Raw genomic sequence first — 21,347 nt, 5'->3', positions numbered from 1 at the left:
TCTTCTACTGTACAGTTCTCTCTCATACACTTGTTAATTTCTCTTGAGTCCTTTCCTCAAAAATCTTTCCTGGAATTTTGAGAAACTGGATTGCTTTACTAGGTCTCAGGTCAGATGAGTAATGTCTGCTAATTCTGGGAGTGTTAGTGACTAATAGAGGTATTGTATAGAGTTTTTTTTAAACTTCAAAAATTATCTGAATTAGAGATTCCAATTAGACAAAAATTCTTTCTGGAAAGAATATGCTGGTAGTTTAGTGAGATACATTAAAGAAACCCACATCTAGATTAAGGTGATAGAGAAGCAAACTAAATGAAACCAAACCAAAAATACAAATAAAGAAAATTCTTAAATGGGACTCATTTAGCAAACATTTGTAAGCATCAGACACTGTCTTCTCGGCATTTCATTAGGTTTTAGCATTGCAGGATAGATACACTATAGACCCTCTCTTTAAGAAGCTTACAGAGTAGTGGGAGAAATAGATAGAGGCTTACTTCTTATACATGAATTATCTTCTTACAGACATTTGTTTATGCTGTGATCCAGTGGGAGGCTGGAATCTAAGGAGGCTGCTCAAATAGGGAGACTGTTGCCCACAGTGGCTTCTTCAAGAGGCATGGCAAAGCATAGTTCTTTATGGATGACTAAAGTGAGTTAATTTCATCAACTTTATAGTCATACAGTGATCTCTTCATATAATTTTATTGGTGCTTTCTAGCTGGAATTTTAAAAAATTCATTTAACAATAATTTTACATAAATATGTTTAAATTTTACATAAATATAAAAGCTTCACCTTTTCTCATTTTAAAGATAGTACATAGAATATTCAAACAATACCTTAAAGTATAGAGACAAAGATAAAAGCACCCAGAATTCTACCACTAAAGGCAGAAGCAGTTAACTTTGCAGTGGTTATCCTTTTAACATTTCTTTGGCCCTCCCTAGCCTCCCTCCATGTCCCTTACTGCCTACAAGCATATACATGCATGCACACCTGTGCATATACATATATATTCTTTTATGTAAATAGGATCCTATTTCATATGCTTTTGTAACCTGTTTTCTTAATCAGTGTGTTAGGGTCATGTTTCCATGTCAATGCACATAGACACAGACACCATCATTCTTTATAATGGCTATGAGCTATTTTACTGTGTTGATGAGTCATGCTTTATTTAACTGCTTTACTGCTCACAGATACTTGAGATGTTTTGGTGGTTTCAGTCAGGGATGCTGTGAAACTTCCTACAATGCATAGGACACTTCTCCCTGCTCCCCAACAAAGAGTTATCTGGTCTAAACGGTCAGTACTGGTGGAGAAAACTTGCTCTATACCTTCTCTGGTATTGGATGTTGGCAATTTTTACTCTCCTATGTCTGCTTAAATGCCAGGAGTTGCATTTCAGGTGAAAAAGTAGTTGCTTTTTTATTTATTTTATTTTTTTTTAGTAGTTGCTTTTTTAATGTGCATTATGTTGATTACTAGTGCAGTAAAGCATCTTTTCCTATATTTATTAGTCATTAGCTGCTTTTGTGAATTTTCTATTCATGTCTGTTGTCTGTTTTTAAAATTAGGTGTTCATTTCATACTTAATAATTTCTAGGAGTAATTTGAGTATTGGAGCTATTAGCCTTTTTTGTTCATGGTGTCTCTTTTTAAAGGGAAATTTAAGAACTTTTATGTGGTCAGATTTACCAGTATTTTCTTTCTGATTTCTGAAGAGGGCCAAGTTAGTGAACTACCCAAAATAACTTTTTAAAGATAGTCTATTTAAAATGTAGCCCAATGGCATATTCTGTAGTTTGTTGTTGTTTAGTTGCTGAGTCATGTCTGACTCTTTGCAACCCCGTGCACTGTAGCCTACCAGGCTTCTCTGTCCGTGGGATTTCCCAGGCAGAAGTACTGGAGTAGGTTGCCATTTCCTTCTTCAGGGGCTCTTCCTGACCCAGGGATTGAACCTGTGTCTCCTGCATTGGCAGGGGGATTCTTCGCCACTGAGCCCCCTGGGAAATCCATGCTATATGTAGTTTAATGGCCTGTGTTCTGTGGACAGCATTGCAACAGGTGATTTTGAGTTAGCTCTCCTGCCTTAATGTCTCTGTGAGTGTTATATTCTTACTGAGTCCTCCCTTAACCCTCTGCTAGTCACTATAAGGATATGGAAGAACAGTTTCAGGCAGGGTTTCCTCCCTCTCTGAGCCACAGTTAGGTATTTGAGATATTGCTAGTGTATGAAGCAGAATTCACATATGTGCTAAAGAGGAGTTCAGTGGACAGAGGGGGCAGTGAAGGGTTCCTGGAGTTCATGAAGAGTGACCGAGTCTTGAATGATGTGACTAGGTAACAGAGAACGTTTCTAGCACAGGACTTGATTGTGGGACAGGCAGTTAGGAGAGAGGGGTTCTTGCTTCCGAGTTGTTACTCATCAGTTCAGTTCAGTTCAGTCGCTCAGTTGTGTCCGACTCTTTACGACCTCATGGACAGCAGCATGCCAGGCCTCCCTGTCCATCACCAACTCCCGGAGTTTACTCAGACTCATGCCCATATGTCGGTGATGCCATCCAACCATCTCATCCTCTGTCATCCCGTTCTCCTCCTGCCTTCAATCTTTCCCAGCATCAGGGTCTTTTCAAATGAGTCAGCTCTTCACATCAGATGGCCAAAATATTGGAGTTTCAGCTTCAGCATCAGTCCTTCCAATGAATATTCAGGACTGATTTCCTTTAGGATGGACTCGTTGGATCTCCTTGCAGCCCAAGGGACTTTCAAGAGTCTTTTCCAACACCACAGTTCAAAAGCATCAGTTCTTCGGCTCTCAGCTTTCTTTATAGTCCAACTCTAACATCCATACATGGCTACTAGAAAAACCATAGCTTTGACGAGATGGACCTTTGTTGCCAAAGTAGTGTCTCTACTTGTTAATATGCTGTCTAAGTTGGTCATAACTTTTCTTCCAAGGAGCAAGCATCTTTTAATTTCATGGTTGCAGTCACCATCTGCAGTGATTTTGGAGCCCAAAAAAATAAAGTCTGTTACTGTTACCACTGTTTCCCCATCTATTTGCCATGAAGTGATGGGACCAGATGCCACGATCTTAGTTTTCTGAATGCTGAGTTTTGAGCCAACTTTTTCATTCTCCTCTTTCACTTTCATCAAGAGGTTCTGTAGTTCTTCACTTTCTGCCGTAAGGGTGGTGTCATCTGCATATCTGAGATTATTGATATTTCTCCTGGCAGTCTTGATTCCAGCTTGTGCTTCACCCAGCCGAGCATTTCTCATGATGTATTCTGCATATAAGTTAAATAAACAGGGTGACAATATACAGCCTTGACGTACTCCTTTCCCTATTTGGAGCCAGTCTGTTGTTCTGTGTCCAGTTCTAACTCTTGCTTCCTGACCTGCAACAGTGTGTGTGGCTTAGACAAGTCTCAGGTCTCAGTCTTTTTATCAATGAAAGATTGTTATCACTGTTAAACTTATTATGGTTTTACTGTCAAAGGAGAATTTTTAGAAGGAATTTGTTCAGCATTTATTGAAAGCCTTCTGCATTCTGAGTAGCATGCTAGGTACTGTGGGAATGCAAGGGTGCGTAAGACATGGACCTTTCAGAAATTTAGTCTTATGGGAGAGAATAAATCTTGTGCGGGAGTGTAAAATAAATACAGAGTGCTTGGGAAATGCAGAATGGGGAAGGCCATCTTGATTTTGGGTGGTGGAGGCTTTAGAAAGGGATGGCATTTATGACAGGTAGAAATGGAGGTGTATGGGCGGTTGCAGCAGAGGCCTGGAGGGGGACAGGGAGGTGATACAGGGCTTGCTTGAAGTGCTGTACTCAGTCGCTTCAGTTGCGTCCGACTCTTTTGCGACCCTATGGACTATAACCTGCCAGGCTCCTCTGTCCATGGAATTTTCCCAGCAAGAATACTGGAGTGGGTCGCCATGCCCTCCTCCAGGGGATCTTCCTGATGCAGCGGTTGAACCTGAGTGTCTCCTGAGTCTCCAGCCCCGCAGGCGGGTTCTTTACTGCTGAGCCACTGGGGAAGCCCCTAAGGTGTCCTGCGTAAACTTGTTTGGCTTTTTTTGTACAGCTGGTGCGGAAGGGTAGGAAGAAATAAGGCTGAAAGGTAAAGGAGACTAGCTTGCCAAGGGACATAAACCTCCTTGGTTTTTACTTCTGTAGGCTTTTTTATGACTTTTAGACAAGGTGGGAACGTGAGGTAGGCAGCCCTTGAAGATGAATGTGGTAGAAGTGGCTAGGATGGTGATTGATTGCATTCAGGGACTTGAGTCAGAGATGATGTTGAGATTTCTGAGGCTGAGTATAATAAAGATAATTTAAGAGAAAGCAAGCAGGCCTTAAGCAGTGGCAAGCAGGACGAAAAGATATTGTCAGGAAAGGGAAAATGAGTCCTTGTGGTAAGGGGCGGGATTTCTATTAAGACAATGCTCTTAAGGCAGGGCATGGCATGGGTAGGAAATTGGTCATTCTGTTAGGAAGAGTTTTCTGGTAATTCGCCATTAGCTTGAAATTTTATTAATCAGACAGGAATTTTCACGCTTTAAAAAAAGATTACCCATTATGAATTTTAGTTCTGTAATTGTGTCCCTTGAGATAAGCCCGTTGGGATCTCCACCCCTCTTTTTTTCAGTGTTGAATTTTGCCCATTACGCACATCCTGTAAAGGGAAGCAGCGTGTGACTGGGGGTCGGCTGGGGGGGAGGCTCCTTTCAGAGAACTTTGTAATCTCTGCATCTTTGGGAGGGAGGAGGGCAAGCATTAGGCACTAATGTGTGTTAAAACACTGTGTAGTCGTTCATCATCCTTGATTTCTTTCCACGATAGTTGGAGTAAAATACTTAAAAAGGGTAAACGGCAAACCACTGAACAGGAACCAACCACACGAGCAGTTAGTCATTTCTTGTCGGCGGAGGCCCTGCAGAGGCACTGGCAGACAGCTATGAAGGAACTGGAATGATGAGGGTCTGGCATGGATATGGACCTTTTATTGTAGTAACAATAGTTTATTCTTCGAATCAAGGAATGAGAGCAAAGTTGCTTAGCAATTATGTGGGCGTTGAAAGAATGGCCTTTGGAGGAGCAGGCGTTTGAAGTAGGATAAATTCAACTTTCTCAAGAAACTTACAAACACTGATTAGCGTGATTCAGGGGCAGTCCTTTTACAAATCAAGAATATGTAGTCCTATTTCCTCCTGATGGCTTTGGCCCTCATCTGTTTTCCAGCTTTCTCATCGGGAGAGGAGGATGGTAACTCTTGGAACAGTTTTCCCCAACGGCAGGTGCTGGGAGACAAGGGCTCCCAGAGAGAGAGTGGTCCCAGATTTCTAGGCGGATGTGGTTCTTTACCATTGGATCTAACTTTGCTCCACTAAATAGCTATAGCCATCTTGCTGGGTGCTGGAGAACTGACCTGGTGGGCACTGGTCCACCACTTCACCTTAGCAATAACAGACATGCATGGCCACAGCACGCAGGTCACTTTTGTATGGCCAGGGCTCTCTGTTTGTCCAGGAGGAAAGGGAAAGTGGTAGGGCATGGAAAAGGCACCAGAGTATAAGGTTTGGGTTCTAGTCCTAGTTTCGCTGCATCAAAAAGTATGTGATTTGGGAGACAGCTCCTCATCTCTGAATTAGCTTCATCTGTAAAGCAGCAGTACTATCTACTCTCCAGGGGTAAGACTAAAAGCAACTAATGGATAATGTGAGTCTACTCTGAAACAGCATCAACTGCTGTGTAAGTTTATGGAGATTGTACTTCTTGTTACTAGTTTATATTCTGGCCTTTAGGAATCCTCTTCCTCTTTTTTTTTTTTTTAATATCTTTTACTTAAAAACTTTGAGATACTGTTGTTACTTTGTTTGAAGAACACTTTTCTGTTCTAGACCTTACTAACAATGAAAAGAGCTGAATTTCTGATCTAAACTATAGTTCTTTCTGTTGAATTCATGAAATGAGTTTTGGTTGACAGTTAAGGATTGGACTTTTGAAAACATTAGTTTTAGAAACAAGTCACCAACTCTTCATTTTGCAGTGAGGGTACTGAGACTAAGCAAGTAAGCAGCAAAATATTCTAATATTTAAAAAGGGTAAATGGCAAACCACTGACCAGGAACAGACCACATGAGTGTGGTGGGTACTCAAGTCTCCTCCTCCAGGGTCCTTTAATACAATCTGATGCCTCTCTCACAGTTTGCTTAACTAAAATAAGGTGTTTAAGAAAGTTATCCCAGAATTCAGTTATCCCTGTATTTTTTAAAAGTGCTATTTAATTACCCAAGGCTGGAGTCTAGGGTTTAAATCTAAATCTTCAGTGAGATCACTGGATTGAACTAAAGCACCTACACAAAGATTTTGATTTTAGAAAACTGGAAACATAATGTTCCTTATTACTGGAGAGTGTTGGACCAGGGTTGACAAAACCTGACTTAGTCTCAGTTCTCCTAAGTCAGCTTAGTCAAGAAAAACAAATTTAATCTCTTTGAGCCAGTACTCACCATCTATCTATAAGATGGGAAGGATGACAATATAGCATCTAGAGCCTCTACCAGCACTTTAGTTGGAGGATCTGTGAAACCCAAAGGCAGAGAAAGGGATGGGTGTGGGAGGGATTGGTGTCTCCTTTTTGTACCCTGAGAATTTTGCATTAATCAGTTACTTTTCTTGTATTATCTCTCTATCTGGAAAACCTTCCAGTTGCCCTTTTCCTACCCAAAGTGACAGTGAAAGTGGTAGTCACGATCAGTTGTGTCCGATTCTTTGTGATACTGTGAACTGTAGCCTGCCAGGTTCCTCTCTCCATGGGATTCTCCAGGCAAGAATACTGGAGTGGGTTGGCATTTCCTTCTCAAGGGGATCTTCCCCATCTAGGGATCGAACTCTGGTCTCCTGCATTTCAGGCAGATTGTTTATCGTCTGAGCCACCAGGGAAGCCCTTTCCTACCCAAAAGCTCTCCTTATTTTAAGGCTTAGATTACATTTCATTTAATATATGAAGTCATTGTAGCACACACTATTCTTTCTGAGCTCATTTATTGTCCTTATACCTTATTTATCCATTAGTTCCACATTGCTGTCGAATGTCTCCCTTTTATACCTAATTTTTAGGGGGTAAGTTAATGTAGAAGATATAGTGTAGAGTTAGAAGATAAGTAGATTTAGCTGTGTGGTACTTCCCTGGTGGTCCAGTGGCTGACTCCACACTCCCAACGCAGGGGGCCCAGGTTCCATCTCTGGTCAGGGAACTAGATCCTGCATGCTGCAGCTAAAGATCCTACTTGCTGCAATAAAGATTGAAGATCCTGAGTGCTGCAACTAAGACTCAGCATAGCCAAATACATTTTTTAAAAAATTAAAAAAATAAACATTACAAGATTTAGTGTGAGCTTAAGCTGGCCATTAAGAAAAATGTGTGTGTATGTATATGTGCTTAATTTTTAAAATAGCTATTACATTTTTTGAATAGTTAAAATTTTTTTCAGAACTTAATAAAGAGGGAGATACAGTGAGAAACCTTTTGGTCTTGCTCTGCAATCAAACTAGTTCTCCCCCCACTGTTATTAGTTTCTTATATATCCTTGGAAAGTTTTGAAAATTTTTTCTTCCTTTTTCTTTTACATAGAAGCACACTGTATGTAGTCTTAGGTACATTTTTTTTTTCACTTAAGTTACTTGGGAGATCTTTTCATATCACTACACAGTGAGTTCCTCATTGTTCTTAATGTTTTATGGATATACTATAGGTTAACCTGTGGTTGGGAGTTTTTACTTGGGTAAAGTCCCAAATAATTTTAAAATCTGAATGACTATTGGGCCTTATAAGAGGACTGTGTTCTTTATTGTTCTGTATTTCCGCGGTGTGTTGCAGTTTTTAAGCACTTTATATTCTTGAAGTAGATCCTCACAAAACCTCTTTGGAGGCAGATAATTGCCCTATAGGTGTTACAAGGTAAATAAAGGAAGGAAGTGTCTATTTAGGATTTTCTGACTGTGGTGCAAGATCCAGTAAAGGCCCCACCGTGCCCTTTTCATGTGCTGTACTACTGGCAAATAGTTTACTTGAGAAACACAGCCTGCTTTGTAGGGCTGGTAAAGTCTTCGTTACTTCATTTATAAGCATTTGTGTACTTCTTCGCTTTACTTACTTCCTTAAAACCGGCAGAGCATGTAGAAAAGGATCTCCACATAAATGAAGCTTTGAGAAACAAAACAAATGTAGCAAGAGGATATGCAAATGTTATTTTTATAGATTAATTTTTTTTAATTGTAAAAAATCCTAACTGAAATATATGTATGCAGAAAAAAGTGACTTGCTTAACAGAATTGGAAGTATTCATTGAGGTGAATGTGGCTCCTTAAGCGATTGAATGGGTAGGGCTGAGAAAAATAGAGAAGATTTTAACCTGGGATTTAACATCTAATAAGATTCTGTGTTAGAGGAAGTACACCCTTAGCTGTTTAATTTGACCTGTTTAGAGTGCACAAATGAAATGGAAGGAATTTAAGTTTTATTTTTACATTTTCACTTAATATGAAACACAGTTAGTACTCAAACAGCCCAGACTGCTAACTCAACTACCTGAATGTTAAAGTATGCATTTAGATTATGGCAGGACCAGAATGCAAATTTTCTACAAAATATTTTCAGCCATTTTGGTGACTCCTGAGGTATTTTTGCTATTGAGTTTTTATATTTTATATTTTTATTTTATTTTAGTTTTTTGAGTGTTTATATATTTTTAAAGCAGGCACTTGATTTCTTTCTCTTTTCATATTTATACGCTTTTTATACTCATCTTGAAAACTTAACCTAGCATCATGGAGTTATAGCGATGTTTGGACATACAGAGATTACTAATCAGTATTTGATACATTTGTATGTTAACTTGGCCCTTGATATTGAACAAAAGAGAGAAGTGAAGCGGAGAGCGGTTGTGGCCAGCCTGGGTCGGCCACCTTGTCCAGAGCCCCCAGCTGCAGCTCTTCAGCACCATCTGTTTTCTTTCACAGCGTTAATTGACTGACACTGCTCTGCTTGGGGAGGTGTTCAATTCTGAACACATTCTCTTGCTCTTTCCCCCCTTTTTCTTTCTAATGTGGGCCAATTTATAAAAGCCTGCAAGGAGTACGTGGAGAAGGGAATGGCAGTCCACTCCAGTATTCTTGCCTGGAGAATTCCATGGACAGAGAAGCCGGGCAGGCTGTATAGTTCATGGGGTCGCAGAGAGTCGGACACGACTGAGCGACTCACACACACACAAGGGGTGTGATAGTTACAAATTGTTCATGGAGCCTGGCTCATTGTAGGCAAGTAAGAGAGACTGGTTTGAAGTGAACCAAAGCTCAGAGGGAATGAGACCCTGTCGATAACGAGTGGGGAGCCTGGCAGCTGGGGGTTTATTTTTTGTCTTTCTCTCCCCAGGGTAGGGGGCAGCCGTGCTGCCTGGTGGACGCCTCTAAACTGCTCTCTTCCTCCCTCACAGGTCCTGTCCCATAACCTGTGCACCGTGCTGAAGGTTCCACATGACCCGGTTGCCCTTGAAGAGCACTTCAGGGATGATGATGAGGGACCTGTCTCCAACCAGGGCTACATGCCTTATTTAAACAAGTTCATTTTGGAAAAGGTATGATTCTACCCTCTTCCTGCTTATAGCGGTGTTCAAGTTACACTTTTCAGGTGGGCCCCACACACCCTTGTTGGGGAGTTCCCTAAGGAGTTTAGTTGTGAAGTATTTTGAGATAAATCAGAGTGAAAGAAGAGACTGACAGTGCTTCCTCTTTCTCTCTCTTCTCCAGTGTCTTCTAAACCTTGGTTCGTTATTTTTACCGCTGGCTCTTTTTTTGAAATTAAGAACTGTATTTTGTGTTCATCTGTATCTGTCTTCTCTTCTCTTTGGGAGCTTTTTTTTTCTTTTCTTTTTAAATTCTGGTTCCACGTGTACCAGAATTGTTAAAGCATGGATTGGATATGATATGATTTTTTTTTTTTAATTCTGGTTCCACATGTACCAGAATTGTTAAAGCATGGATATGATGTGGTAAAATATCTATACTTTATAGATAATACACAGCGAAGTTTTCATCCTGGACTTTTCTGGGTACCACGTGTGTGTTGCCTCTGATACATTATGACTAAGGATGCTATAAACTGTTAGGTGTTTGGAAGCCAAGTATAATCTCTTGGTATTTTCTGCCTCATTTGAGTTCTCCATTGGTTTGGATAACTAAAAGTTGACACATTAAATTGTTAGATTTAATGTGCTTTTATTTTTTTTTAAAGAAAATAATTAATGGCACATTTAATTAAAAACATTTGTGATTTAAAAGTTAGGAAACGTAGGAATTCCCTGCCAGTCCAGTGATTAGGACTCCATGCTTTCACTGCTGAGGCCTGTGTTCAGTCCCTGGTTAGGGAACTAATATACTGCAAGATGCAGCCAAAAAAAATAATTAAGTAAAGTCTTAAAAAATTACAAAACTTAGCTTGTTATTAAATAGGCAATTAGTACAAATATATGAGATAAAAAGTAAATTCTCCTTTCCCCTTTTAGTCTGAGTCTTCAGGAGTAACCACTTTTAATTATTTGCTGACCTTTTTATATGCATGCAAGCACACACCTATACAATACGTAGTGTTTTATTTCTGTACCAATAGGGTCATGCTACATATAGTTCAGTTTGTTTTTTTAACTAAGCAATATATTACTGTCATCTTTCCATATTATGTACATTTAGTTTAGATGTGAAAAGTAATCATATATGCACATGAAAGGTTGGGAGTCCCTACTTTTGTTTATTTATAATATATAGCCTGAATTTTGGGGGTATATGTTAAAAATGTCTTTCAAAAAAGTGTTGGTGATAATACCTTTAAATTAAAAATAAAATACATTAAAAAAGCCTACTTTCCAATCACCTAAATACCATAACTACTGACATATTTTTTCCTATGATTTTTAAAATTTTTTATAGCTATTTATATGTATAAATTCTTTTTATAATTTAGTGTCTTTTTATAGTAGTAAAGTAGAGGAACTAAAATGTATAATAATAATTTAAGTTAGTGGTTTGGAAAATGCCAAAATGTTGGTCAGCATTCTTTTTAAAAATCACATTTTATTTTTTAGAAATTTTGCAGCAAAGACTGTCAAAACTATAGTCTGTTAATTTAGGTAGTATTCTTTGTACCTATATCTATTATTCCATATAAGCCTCAACAATACAATTTTTGCTCTTTATTTATATGTGTGTGTATGTTTATATAAATATAAAACATTGCCTTGGTCATGCTTTACTTAGAAAAGAAACTGCAGAGGGAAAAACCACACCAAAATGAAATGTAAGACTTAAACTTGCAAAAACCACCTATTGTATGATCCAGTTTATGTGAAATGTCCAAAATAGGCAAACACATAAAGATTCAAAATAGATTAGTGGTTGCCAAAGGTGGAGGGAAGTGGGAATGGTGAGTGACTACTGATGGGTTTGGAGTTTCTTTTTGGGGTGATAAAAATGATCTAGAGTTAGATAGTGATGATGATTATAAAACCTTGTGAATATACTGAATACTACTAAAATGTACACTTTAAGAGTGAATTTTTTGGTATGTGAATTATATCATGATAGAAAAGATTTAAACAAATTATATAGAAACTTATGTGTGATGTTTCAAATCTTCATAGTATGATGCTATACTATTTTCTAAAGCTTTTTTGGGCTGCCTTCTGTTCATTGATTAGGTAGCTCATTTGTGCTTATAGTTGTATTATAAGTCAGTAAGTTTTTTCTTTTTTTTGGTTTGTGAAGAAATTCTTTTTATTTAGAAAAAATGTCCCCAGCTTTATTGAGATCTTACTGATACCTAACGTATGTAAATTTAAGGTGTATAGTATTGTGAGGTGTACAGCATTATGCTTTGATACATGTATATATTGTGAAATGATTGCTACAATAAGGTGACTTGTGTTAACATTGCCTCCCAGAGTCACCTTTTTGTGTGTGGAGGGGCTATAAATTTTAAGATCTGGTCTCTTAACAACTTTAAATAGTACTATTGTTAGTTATTGTCACAATGCTGTGCAGTATATCCCAGGTATTTTTCATCTTAAAGCTAGAAGTTTGTACACTTTGATCAGCATCTCCCCATTTCCACTCCCCTCCCTCCAGCCCCTGACCACTGCCATCCTATTCTCTTATTTAAGTTCATTGTTTTAAATATTCTACATAAAACTGAGAACATATTATTTGTCTTTCTCTTAGATTGTCTTAGCCATGATTAGTTAAAACAGCTTCAAAATCCTGAGTTTACCATTTGATATTTCTGTGTTAATTTAAATAAAAGTCAAGAGGTTTTGAATACAACTGTAGTGGTGAGAACGTTTATATTCCATTAACAACCCCTAAGACAAGAACTGAACTGAACTGAAGACAGGAGAGCCTGTTGATAAGGGTGAAAGAGGAGAATGAAAAAGCTGGATTAAAACTCAACATTCAAAAAACTAAGATCATGGCATCCAGTCCCATCACTTCCTGGCAAATAGATGAGGAAAAAGTGGAAGCAGTGACATATTTTACATTCTTGGGCTCTAAAATCACTGCTGATGGTGACTGTAGCCATGAAATTAAAAGAAGCTTGCTCCTTAGAAGAAAAGCTGTGACAAACCTAGACAGCATATTAAAAAGCAAAGACATCACTTTTCATACAAAGGTCCATATAGTCAAAGCTCTAGTAGTCATGTATGGATGTGAGAGTTGGATCGTAAAGGCCAAGCGCTGAAGAATTGATGCTTTGGAATGGTGGTGTTGGAGAAGACTCTTGAGAATCCCTTGGACAGCAAGGAGGTCAAACCAGTCCTTAATGAAATCAACCCTGAATATTCACTGGAAGGGCTGATGCTGAAGCTCCAAAACTTTGGCCACCTGGTGCGAAGAGCCAACTCATGGGAAGGGACCCTGATGTTGGGAAGGATTGAAGGTGAAAGAAGAGGGCGGCAGAGGATGAGATGGTTAGATAGTACCACCGACTCAGTGGACGTGAATTTGAGCACACTCCAGGAGATAGTGAAGGACCGGGAAACCTGGCGTGCTGCTGTCCATGGGGTTGCAAAGAGTCGGACGTGACTTAGCAACTGAATTACAGCAACAGCAGGACAAGTGGTTAGCATGTGAAGCATGCCCAGACCCCACATAAGGGGTCAAACTAGGTATATTCCCCCCCTTTCCTATCAATACCTGTTTTAATCAAGTACAGGCTGTATGAACTAGAAGCAAGACAGTCTGCAGTGGACCGTCAAACCCAAAGGACACCCTTTCTCTGTGCCTCTAGGACAAACAATGCCTAGTTCCCTAATTTTTTCCCCTAAAGTATATGTTAGCACTCTGGCATCATGGACTTTAAATAAATAAGACAAAAAGTTGTTGTCTTCCCTACTTTATATAAAAATGTGTTTAAAACATACTACAACCTCATTGTATTTTTACTTTTTAAAAAATTGCAGTTTATTAATTAATTTATTTGATTTTTTTTCATTTATTTTTATTAGTTGGAGACTAATTGCTTTACAATATTGTAGTGGTTTTTGCCATACATTGACATGAATCAGCCATGGATTTACATGTGTTCCCCATCCTGAACCCCCCTCCCACCTCCCTCCCCATCCCATCCCTCTGGGTCATCCCAGTGCACCAGCCCCGAGCACTTGTCTCATGCATCCAACCTGGACTGGTGATCTGTTTCACACTTGATAGTATACATGTTTCGATGCTGTTCTTTCAGATCATCCCACCCTCGCCTTCTCCCATAGAGTCCAAAAGTCTGTTCTGTACATCTGTGTCTCTTTTTCTGTCTTGCATATAGGGTTATCGTTACCATCTTTCTAAATTCCGTATATATGCGTTAGTATACTGTATTGGTGTTTATCTTTCTGGCTTACTTCACTCTGTATAATGGGGTCTAGTTTCATCCATCTCATTAGAACTGAGTCAAGTGTATTCTTTTTAATGGCTGAGTAATATTCCATTGTGTATATGTACCACAGCTTTCTTATCCATTCATCTGCTGATGGGCATCTAGGTTGCTTCCATGTCCAACAAATTGCAGTTTATTTAAACCAAAATCAAAACCAGAAACCGTTCACACAGTAAATATATCTTATATTTGGCAAATGTTTGATGGCCTGCTGTGTGCATGTGTTTGAGCTTAAAAATTAAAAAAACAAAAAGTAGAATTATGTCTGTTATTAAAAAATATATGGAACATACTGGGAAAGTCTCAGAAACCTGGAAATTGCTGTTTTTCAGTGCTAGAATTTGTGTGGGCTGGAAGACTGGATTGAGAGACATGGTTGAATATCTTGAGGTGCTGTACCCTGATACCACATTTTGTTCTCCTTGATGTAACTTTCTTGAAACATCCTGAGTTTTAAAGTTTTATTATGTTCTTTGTTTTAGTATTCAGGTATTTAAAAGTTTTGTAAGTGGGGGAGAAACTATATGACAAACCTAGACAACATATTAAAAAACAGAGACATTATTTTATTACTGACAAAGGTCTGTATTGTCAAAGTTGTGGTTTTTCCTGTAGTCATGTATGGATGTGAGAGTTGGACCATAAAGAAAGCTGTGTGGAACAATTGATGCTTTTGAACTGTTGGAGAAGACTCTTGAGAGTCCCTTGGACAGCACGGAGATCAAACCAGTCCATCATAAAGGAAATCAGTCCCAAATACTCATTGGAAGGATGGATGCTGAAGCTGAAACTTTAATAGTTTGGCCACCTGATGCAAAGAGCTGACTGATTGGAAGGGACGCTGATGGTGGGAAAGACTGAAGGGAGGAGAAGGGGACAACGGAGGATGAGATGATTGGATGGCATCACTGACTTGATGGGCATGAGTTTGAGCAGGCTTTGGGAGTTGGTGATGGATAAGGAGATTGGTGTGCTGCCGTCCACGGGATTGCAGAGTCAGACACGACTGAGCGACTGAACTGAACTGAACTGAGCGACTATAGCAGTGTTTAAGAAGTCCAAAATTAGCCAGTAAATTTGGGGAAAATCTTATTCACAGAGCAAGTGAGGATGTGATGAAACAGTGAGCCCTTGTTTATTATTGCTTAGCCACCTGGAGTGGAATTTTGCCAGGCTTTCAGTCCAAATAAAGCAGCCAAGGTTTCCATGGTGTGGGTTTAAATTGAGCAGATTGGTGCCTTGTTTTGAAACTTGGTTGAAAAAAAAAATGCCAGTAGTGACTGAAGAGTATTAACAGAAAACTTAGAGATTGTCATCAGTTATTTAATGAATATATGAAATGATGAGTAAACATTTGCAATATGTGCATTTATACATACACACACATACAGTCCGATTTGATCCTCGCGCTAATCCTGTGATGCATAACTGGAATTCTTATCCCCATTTAACTAACTCAGGAGGAAATAGAGAACATAGCTAATAAGGGGTAGATAGGTTTTGAACCTAAGCGATTTCACTTTTTAGACCAGAATACTTTTAACTGTATGTACTATTGAGGGATTAATTACTACTTTACAGAATTAATACTTTTCCAGTTACTGGATATATAGTAGGGGCCAGGGGAAAGTGGTTTAAAAACCATTCTAATCATCTCAAACACTCTCATCCAGCGTCTAGTTCCCTTAGGTTCTTTCTCAACTGTTTTAATGTAATTTTTTTTCTTCTTCTTCTTCAGTATCTGGTGTTCCTCAGTGTTCAGTTTGGTCATTTCTCCCCTGCCCGCCCCCGCCCCCCACAGTTATTCTAGAGGTTTTTCTGCCTTTGCCTAAGAGAGTTACTCAGAAGGGATTGAGACAAAGAGATAAACTATAATCAAACTTGCTTTGCAAAAAACAATTTTTCCATTTGGTTTCCATATTTGCTTCTTCAGAGGGAATAATTCTTGTTGTTCTTCACATTGATATAATTTATTTTCAGCTTTCCTGAGACTTCAGATGATGATCTTGTGTGTTCATATATTGAATATTTTGCCTCTGCTGATTGTTAACTTTTTTCTTGTTTGTTAAATTCCTTTTTTTTTAAAGTAAAGAATAGGATTCTATAAACATCCAGGAAGAGTTTTTGAATTTTTGTGAGCTCCTCCCCACCTTTTTAGGGCAAAAAAACGCTGTGCCTGGATTATCTGACAATGAATAATTGAAGAAAGTGGTATATTGTTACTTTTTAAATTTTGAGCCCCAGTAGACTACATTGGAAACTGGTTCCGAGACTCTCCTGGTAGTACAGTGGATAAGAATCCGCCTGCCAGTGCAGGGGACTTGGGTTCAATTTGTGGTCCGGGAAGATCCCACATACCGAGGGGCAGCTAAGCCTGTGCCCCACAACTGGTGAAGCCCGCTCACCATTGAGCCTGCACTCTGCAGTGAGAAGCCCATGCACCACCATGAAGAGCAGCCCCCACTTGCTGCAGCTAGAGAAAGCCTGTGTCAGCAACAAAGACCCAGCACAACTGTAATTAATTAATTAAAAAAAAAATCAAGTTCTGCCTCAGTGTGTTATGAGGCAACCTAAACCTTTCATGAGCTTTAATAGCCTAGTTGGCTTCTTCATCCAAATCATCCAAGTCAGTTCTTTTCCCTGATTCTACACATTAAATGTTGGTTTGGGCTATTTGACTAAAAACCAATAATCCTTTGTCAATAAGCCAAGTCCTAATTGGGGGATTTACTGCTTTCTAATGTAATCCTTTTGTTGTTGTTGTTTTTGTTTTAATTTGTTTTGGGAATGCACATACACACATGCAAAAGAAAGATACACAAAGAGAACCATTTTTGTTCAATATAATGTTTCTTCTCTCTAGCAGTCTGCATTCTGTTTTCTTAGCCTGGATGTTATACTTTCTTCCCAGACGCTTGCTGTCCCTTAGTTATAGTTCTACCGTAAAATGAGTTTTCAAATTTCTCTTAGTGGAGTGAATATGACTTCAGCACTCAAAATGTTGTCAAATGTATACCTAACAAGTATCATTTAATAGGAAAGGGTGCATGCGTATGTGCTGAGTTGCTTCAGTTGTGTCCGACTCTTTGCAACCCTTTGGACTGATTCCGCCAGGCTCTCCTGTTAATGGGATTCTCCAGGCAAACATAACTGGAGTGGGTTGCCATGCCCTACTCCAGGGATCTTCCTGACCCAGGGATGGAACCTGCCTCTCTTAAGTCCCCTGCATTGGCAGGTGGGTTCTTTACCATTAGCACCACTGGGAAGCCTGATAGGAAGGGGTGCTGCTCTTAAATTCCCCAAACCAGGCTTTTATATGATTTTCTTATTATCGTTTAGCCTGTGTTGTTTTTTCTTTCATTGTTGCTTGAAAGTTACATAGTATTAATTTAGAACAGTGGCCAAGTTGGACTCTACATTTTCATCATGTTTGCAAAGTTATGCAGGACTAAAAACTTCTGAGAAATTGAAGAGGTTCCATGCTGAGAAGTATGAATGACGTTACGTCATTGAACACCGTGGCCAACAATATAAATCTAAAACTGATGTAGTCTAAAGAAATCTTACGTTTCGTTTAAAGTGTCAGTTCTTTATTACAGTAATCAAGAGGGAGAGTAACCTTATTTATTTATGCCTGCGGTGTGGGGCATGTGGGATCTTAGTTCCTCAACTAGGGATCAGACCTGTGCCTCCTACAGAAGCACAGAGTCCTAACCACTGGAGAGCCAGGGGATTCCCAGAAGTATTGTTTTTTAAAATAGCAGCTTTAGTGAGATATAATTCATATACCTTACAAGAATATTTAAAGTGTACAATTTGGTGGTAAAAACCATATCCATTAGCACTTCCTCTCCTCCCCCTCAGCTGTAGGCAACCACTAACCTACTTTTTACCTCTGGATTTACTTTGACCTCTATGGGTTTACCTCTGTCTGGACTTATACAATGTGACTGGAACTATGTGACCTTTGTGTCTGTCTTCTTTCACTTAGCATCATGTTTTCAAAGTTCATCCATGTTGTAGCACATAACAGTACTTCATTTCTTTTCATGTCCAAAAAATATTCCATCATGGATATACCATATTTTGTTGGCACACTCATTGGATGATGGATGTTTTGTTTTCTTCCCACTTTCTGGTTATCATGAATTTACTGCAGTGAGCATGCATGTTCAATTTTTGTGTGGAGGTATGTTTTCAGTTCTTGGTTATATACCTAGGAATGAAATTTGGGTTATGTGGCAACTCTGTGTTTAACTTTTTGAGGAACCTGTCAAGTTGTTTTCCAATGCAGCTATGCATTTTACTTTCTGCCAGCAGTGGCTGAGTGGTCCAATTTCTTCATATGCTCATCAGCATTTTGTTTTTATTATAGCCATTCCAGTGGATATGAAGTACATAGCTTACTGTGTTTTGATTTGCATCTCACTGATAATTAATATAAAATACTGTTTTTAAAATTTGTTTTTTATTGTAAAGGTAATAAAAGGGTATTGTTGAAGTTAAGAAAAAAAGAACTTATTAAGAAAATATGTATCATCCATAGTTTTAACATGCATAGGCAGTCACTGTTAGCATTCTGATATGTTTGTTTTGAGTTTTTATTTTTATTTTATTTTTGTGGCCACACTGCCTGGCTTGTGGGATCACAGTTCCCCAACCAGAGATTGCACATGCATGCTTAGCAGTGAAGTGTGGACTGCCAAGGAACTCCCAAGTCTTTATTTTTTAAAATGTTTTTATATATTGTTTTTCAAGGGATCATATTGAACACTTAACATTAATATTGCCTGTCCCATGTCATTGAATTTTTTTTAAAAAACCTTGAGTACAAAGATGCTAATATTTATTTAGAGTCTATTGTGTTTCGGATACTAAATGTTTTAAACAGGTGTTCTAATAAAGTCTTTATGTCAACTCTGTAGGTTAAGTACCATCATTACCACCATTTTAAAGATGAGGAGATGGGCCTTGGGTTAAATGCTTGCTCAAGGTCACCCAAGTACTAAGTCGTATTCAGTGATTGTATAATAGTTTTGTACTTTATAACCATGCCTTTTCTTGGTGGACTTTTTATTTTTTTCCCCACTCTTAAATAATAGTGACTATCCTAGGTGAATCTTTGTCTGACTCTGGTTCTCTTGTTAGGATAATCAACAAGTATTGACTGAACAACAAGTATTGATTGAACAACAAGTAATTGAAGTAGAATTATTGATCAAAGAGTATGAATGCTTTCTGAGAAAAATTTCTGCAGTTTCTTAAGCACTAAATTGACTAATTTCCCTGTCTTTCGAGAACTGTTTCTGTTCCACAACAACTTTAGTCTTGAGCTGGGTTTGCGTAAAGTTTCTAGTTTAGAGAACATGTGAGTTTAGTTTTATAAATACTTTTAGTACTTTGAGTCAGAATTGAGGTGGTATCTTATTCTTCATATGTATGAATCTTGGTGTAAAGTAAAAATTTTATGTAAAAATAAGAACCACTCTGCATATTTCTTTCTTGGAAATTATCTTTGGTTTGGACACCTTGAAACCACTAGCAGCAATTATTATTAAATGTGAGACTATTGATTTAATATGTGTGATGCAGACTAGAATTTTGGAGCCAGTTTGTTCCTGTAGATGACATAGAGTATGGAATCATAGATTTTTAGACCTTTTATAGTTTGAATGGGCCTAGAGACCATTTCAACTTATGGATTTATTTTGATTGAGGTCACATTGGATATTGAACCCATACCCTTCAATGGCTTGTTTTTAGGTAAGTCTAGCATCTTTATCATGACGTGCAGGGCCATGTTCCGTTTGGCTTCTGCAGCCTCTCTAGCCTTCTCTCCCCTCCCTCTTGCTCACTTCAGGGCAACCACCTTGGCCTTCCTCAGATTACTAAGACCCTTCTTGCCACAGAGCCTTCAGACATGCTGCTTCCTCTGCTGTAAGGTTTCCGCCACCCATCATGTGGAGATCTCGGCTTGATTGTCACTTCCTCAGGGAGGTTTCTCCAGGTAGCACCCCACCCATTCTAGACCTAAGCAGCTTCCCTGTAATGGACGCTTGCGACATTCTGTGCTTTTCTTTTTTACCACAGTTTTCACCATACAGGTGGTTGTATTATTGCTGTATGGTTTGATATCTTATTACTCCCCTGGAGTGTAAGTTCTAGGATGGCAAGAACTGTTTCATCCATGTTGATGGGTTGTTTTTTTTTTTTTCTTTTTGGTATGTGCAGGAGCTTTTAAGTTTGATGTTATTTTGTCTAATTTTGCTTTTGTTGCCTGTGCTTTTTTAGCATCATATCTAAGAAATCATTGCTCATTCCAGTATCATGAAGTTTTTCCTCTATATTTTCTTCTAGGAGTTTTATACTTTCGGGTCTTACATTTAGATAGATCTTTACTCCATTTTGAACTTAATTTATGAATATGGTATAAGATAAGGGGCCATCTTCATTCTGTTGCATGTGGACATTCAGATTTTCCAACACCTTTTGTTGAACAGACTGGCCTTTAAGTATAAATGAGGGTTTATTTCTGGGCTTTCTATTCTGTTTTATTAGTCTGTGTGTCTGTCATTATGCCAGTACCATACTGTTTCTTTTTTCTTTCTTCTTCTTGTTTTTTGGTCATGCTGAATGACTTGCAGGACCTTAGTTCCCCAACCAGGAATCAAACCCATGCTCCCTGCAGTGGAAGCATGGAGTCCTAATCACTGGACTGCCAGGGAATTCCCTAGTACACACTGTTTTGATTACTGTATCTTTGTAGTAGGTTTTGAAATCAAGAAGTATAAGGCTTCCACCTTTGTTTTTCTCAAGATTGTTTTAACTATCGTGGACCTTTGAGATTCCGTATGAATTTTAGGGTAATGTTTTTTGTTTCTACAAAAAAAAAAAAAAGCCATTGAAATTTTGATGGAGATTGCATTGAATCTATAATAAATTGCTTTGGATAGTGTGGGCATTTAATAGTGTTAAGTCTTTCATTCCACGAACATAGGATGTCTTTCCATTTATTTATGTCATCTTTAGTTTCTTTGAGTAATGTTTTGTAATTTTCTGTATACAAGTCTTTTTACCTCCTTGGTTCAGTTTACTCCCTAGTATTTTTGATGGCTATTGCAAATCAGATTGTTTTCTTAATTTTCTTTTCAGATTGTCATTGCTTCTTTCTTTCCAATTTGGATGCCTTTTATTTGCATTTCTTGCCTAATCTCTGTGTCTGGGACTTTTAGAACTGTATTGAATAGACGTGGTGAGAGTGGGCATCCTTATCTTGTTCTTGATCTTAGAGGAAAAGCTTTCAGTTTTTCACCTTTGAGTATGATGTTAATTGTGGAGTTTTCCTGTATGATCTGATTT

The 21,347-nt window shown here is 38.5% G+C and overlaps 1 protein-coding gene across 2 annotated transcripts in view; it reads left to right on the top strand.

The window, feature by feature from the left end:
• Nucleotides 1-21,347, top strand: part of SWAP70 (switching B cell complex subunit SWAP70) — a 75,344-nt gene that overhangs the window by 13,779 nt on the left and 40,218 nt on the right. For both annotated transcript variants that reach the window (XM_043903322.1, XM_043903330.1), the window contains exon 2: nt 9,505-9,645. In XM_043903322.1, the coding sequence (XP_043759257.1) occupies nt 9,505-9,645 (141 nt within the window). The remainder of the gene's footprint in view (nt 1-9,504; nt 9,646-21,347) is intronic.

The sequence above is a fragment of the Cervus elaphus genome, chromosome 1 (genome assembly GCF_910594005.1).
Source record: "Cervus elaphus chromosome 1, mCerEla1.1, whole genome shotgun sequence".
NCBI lineage: Eukaryota > Metazoa > Chordata > Mammalia > Artiodactyla > Cervidae > Cervus > Cervus elaphus.
The sequence above is the reverse complement of the archived record's forward strand: the minus strand, read 5'-3'. Positions and strand labels throughout refer to the sequence as shown.